This window comes from the organism of the source record quoted next, unplaced genomic scaffold (genome assembly GCF_019419815.1).
Source record: "Pyrus x bretschneideri cultivar Hongxiangsu unplaced genomic scaffold, Pyrus_bretschneideri_v1 Contig83, whole genome shotgun sequence".
NCBI classification, from domain to species: Eukaryota; Viridiplantae; Streptophyta; class Magnoliopsida; order Rosales; family Rosaceae; genus Pyrus; species Pyrus x bretschneideri.
The window spans coordinates 1,393,062-1,396,180 of NW_025999824.1; the positions used below are offsets into that span (position 1 = coordinate 1,393,062).

Genomic DNA, 3,119 nt, shown 5'->3' on the forward strand with positions numbered 1-3,119 from the left:
CAACTATCTTAATAGGGTTTAATTTGTGTGTTAGTTAATTTCACATCACACATCTGAAGAAGAAAAAAGAAACGTGTATATATATGATTCACATTCCTTGCTCTTAGCACTACAGTTTAGTAATATTTATCCTCATTTGCAAGTGGGATGTCTTAAGTTTGACTCCCATGAATGACAAGTTCATAACCAAATTATTATGGCGGGTCCATTATGTGGCTTAGCCAACATCCTCTAATCCCTTAGTGTAAATATATTATTGTATTAAAAGTAAAAATAAATATTCAAATTGCATATCTTGAAGAAAGTTTAAGACCCAATGTGATGTATAAAATTTTTCCTTTGGATTAGTACACCCAACCTACGACTCAGAAAATATATTGGAGAAACATATATTAAAGAGCCAAATTTATACATAATTAAACAAAACACACACTCGTCTTTCAAGATCTTCTTAACAATAAAAAAGAGCATACAGAAAAGCTAGTTATTAATTAAAGACTAGCTAGTGACTGGAAAAACAATGACATTGTCCAAGACAGGGCCACACAAATGACCATAGTCATGAAGCTTTGTGTGATAGTAGGCACTGTAAAATGTTAATCTTGTTCTCATTGAAGTTGCTTGGAACTTGAGAATTGCAGTTTTGAAGCCACCTTTTCCTTCAGACACAAAAGGAACTTTTAGGGTTTCCTTGCCTGCAAAGGCTTCGACCATCATCGATCCGTGGCAACCGTTCTTTGCGTCTCCAACGGTGAAGATAAGGTTGTAGAATTTGTTTGGGACGGTTCTAATAGTTTGAGCAATTGCACTTTCTCTCCCTGCAACCAATTCAATGGCTGCAAGTCCCTTAGGAACTGAGAAATGTTTCCTGTCTATGTATTTCACAGGCTTCAGAGATTCAATGATCCATCCAGGCAGTGGTGAGTACTTGTCCATTACCTTGGCAGGGAGGAGGATTCCGGTTGAGAATTCTTTAAACACATGAGGGCCTATTTCAAACCCACCATTTTTCACTAGATTACCTGCATATATAGAAAATTTTATATACAACATTATAGGGAAATAACATTTTCTAATGGATTAATGCTTTACAATAACATATATACTAAAATAAATCTTAACTGCTATGATAGTTTTATGTTGGTTTACAACTAGTAGTCAAAGAAACAATATGTTATCACGTCACATGCCGCATAGGCGGTGAGTGGCGATTAATAAAATACAATAGTTGATGAAAAATGGAGGATAACAAAAAAAAAAAGGAAAAAAAAAAAAAAAAAAAACTTAGGAGTCGACTTCCCCGTAACACGTGATAGGATTAGTGTAAGTATAATCTTGTTAAAGTGGAATTATAAAATAGTAAAAATTTGACGATGCATGCAAATACCACGTGATAGGAAAGTCCGTACTCTTATTATATATCATCTTTAATATATCTCTTTCATTTTAAAGAAGAAAGAACAAAATACAAAGTTCCATTTGCATGTGAGAAACCAACCTCTAAAAGTCAAGCTACTGAAACTAAAACCAAAGGTTATATATAAGAAATCATACCCCTTATATACTTAAGAGGAAGCATCTCCTTGATTGCAACGGCATCCAATAAAGGCCCACAAGTGGGGTCCTCCTGAATCCCAGGGTTGTGAAATGTGACCTTAACGACTTTGGACGTGGCCTTGAACGCCCAAGCATAAGTGTCACCACCATTGCTGCTGTACAGAGTTTGAAGGGGGAGGTCAGCAGACTGACCAGGAACTGAGATTGTTAAAACCTCATCCTGGGCACAAGTCCTAGTAGCCCCAAAAGTGAGCGAGTAGACTGAACCTGGGATAACATTCACGTTCTGAGAAATGGAAGCCTCGTTGCCAAGCCTCACTGCATGGACCCCACGTGGCACGTTGAAGAAGAAACCACCTGGTTGGGGTCCACCTTTGATGTACTCCACCAAGCCGCTGATCTCCCACTTTGGGAGTGAGTACTTGCCAATAATCACTGTTTTCTTCAAATTTGAAGGCTTTGGTCCATCCTCAAAGTGCCCATTTGGGAGGTCAACTGCGAACACAGAGATGCAATTGTTATGTATGTCTCAAACTGTAACAAGAAGTTTCTTGTAACCATTTATATGCTAAAAACTTGCACTAATACACTATGTAGTTTACTCAGATTCTCGCTTTCGTACTCTAGTTTTTTTTTTTTCTTGCTGCATTTTCATTCTTTGTTATTTCATTTCGTTAGCAGCGCTCCCGTAAAAATAAAATTTCTTCTCATATTAATTTTTCAAATGAAAAGATGTTTACATTAAATGGATAGAAAATCAATTCTTTTGACAAAGGTGTTCAGCCCTTGCATGAAGGCGTGAGTTCAAATCCCGTCAGCAGCTAATCTAACAAAATCTAACGTTTAACCCAAAAAAAAAAAAAAAAAAAACCACTACATGAACTACTAGTTCAATTTAACACTATATATATTTCTTTATACATTAATCCACTTAATTGGATATGAACTCAGGAATTTCTTCAATAAAGTAAAGACTCAAAGTTACTAAACATACTGGTGATTGGTGAAGTTACTCTAGAAACTGTAAACACACTTTGTCAAGGGAAACTTTAACAATAGTATTAAGGGAATTTGAATCCCAAAAATTATTGAACTGGTAAGAGCACATACTATGATCCATAATTAAATATTAGAAAATAAAAAGACATGTATATTGTACAAAGATAACCGAAAAACGAAATGTATACCATCAAGAGGTACTGCAGAAGCATAACCAGTGCAGAGAGAGAAGGTCAGAAAGCAAAGAAAGAGAGACAAGGGCGCCATAATGTTTTGCGTGGAAGAATGAGCTAGAATGACCCTTATAAATAAAAAGAAAGTAAGTGGGAAATTGAAAATGCAAGTGCCTCTATTTAATTTCATGGAATGCATAGAAGATAAGCAAGCAAGTAGTTCGTCCCATTTTGAAAAGGGGCACCAAATAAGCCGCGATATGTGTTTACTTGTGTCTGATTCTTGACGTATCTAAACATGATCACGTAATGTTATTATTTTACTTAAATTATTATTTTTATTAATATAATTTAGTGAGTTTTTTAATTAATGTACTCAAGAAATGATAC

The 3,119-nt window shown here is 35.4% G+C and overlaps 1 protein-coding gene across 1 annotated transcript; it reads right to left on the bottom strand.

The window, feature by feature from the left end:
* Nucleotides 1-410: 410 nt before the first annotated feature.
* LOC103968043 lies at nt 411-2,823 on the bottom strand. The gene is made up of 3 exons (XM_048576038.1): nt 2,745-2,823; nt 1,555-2,052; nt 411-1,022 (listed from the first exon to the last, which is right to left on the bottom strand). The coding sequence occupies exons 1-3, from the start codon at nt 2,821-2,823 to the stop codon at nt 499-501; spliced, it is 1,101 nt and encodes a 366-aa protein (XP_048431995.1). The 3' UTR covers nt 411-498.
* Nucleotides 2,824-3,119: the final 296 nt, after the last annotated feature.

Coding starts and splice junctions, on each gene's coding strand:
- LOC103968043 (XM_048576038.1), bottom strand. CDS start 2,823: ATGGCGCCCTTGTCTCTCTTTCTTTGCTTTCTGACCTTCTCTCTCTGC. Junction 2,053..2,744: donor TTCTGCAGTACCTCTTGATG/GTATACATTTCG, acceptor CTGTGTTCGCAG/TTGACCTCCCAAATGGGCAC. Junction 1,023..1,554: donor TCCTCTTAAGTATATAAGGG/GTATGATTTCTT, acceptor CTATATATGCAG/GTAATCTAGTGAAAAATGGT.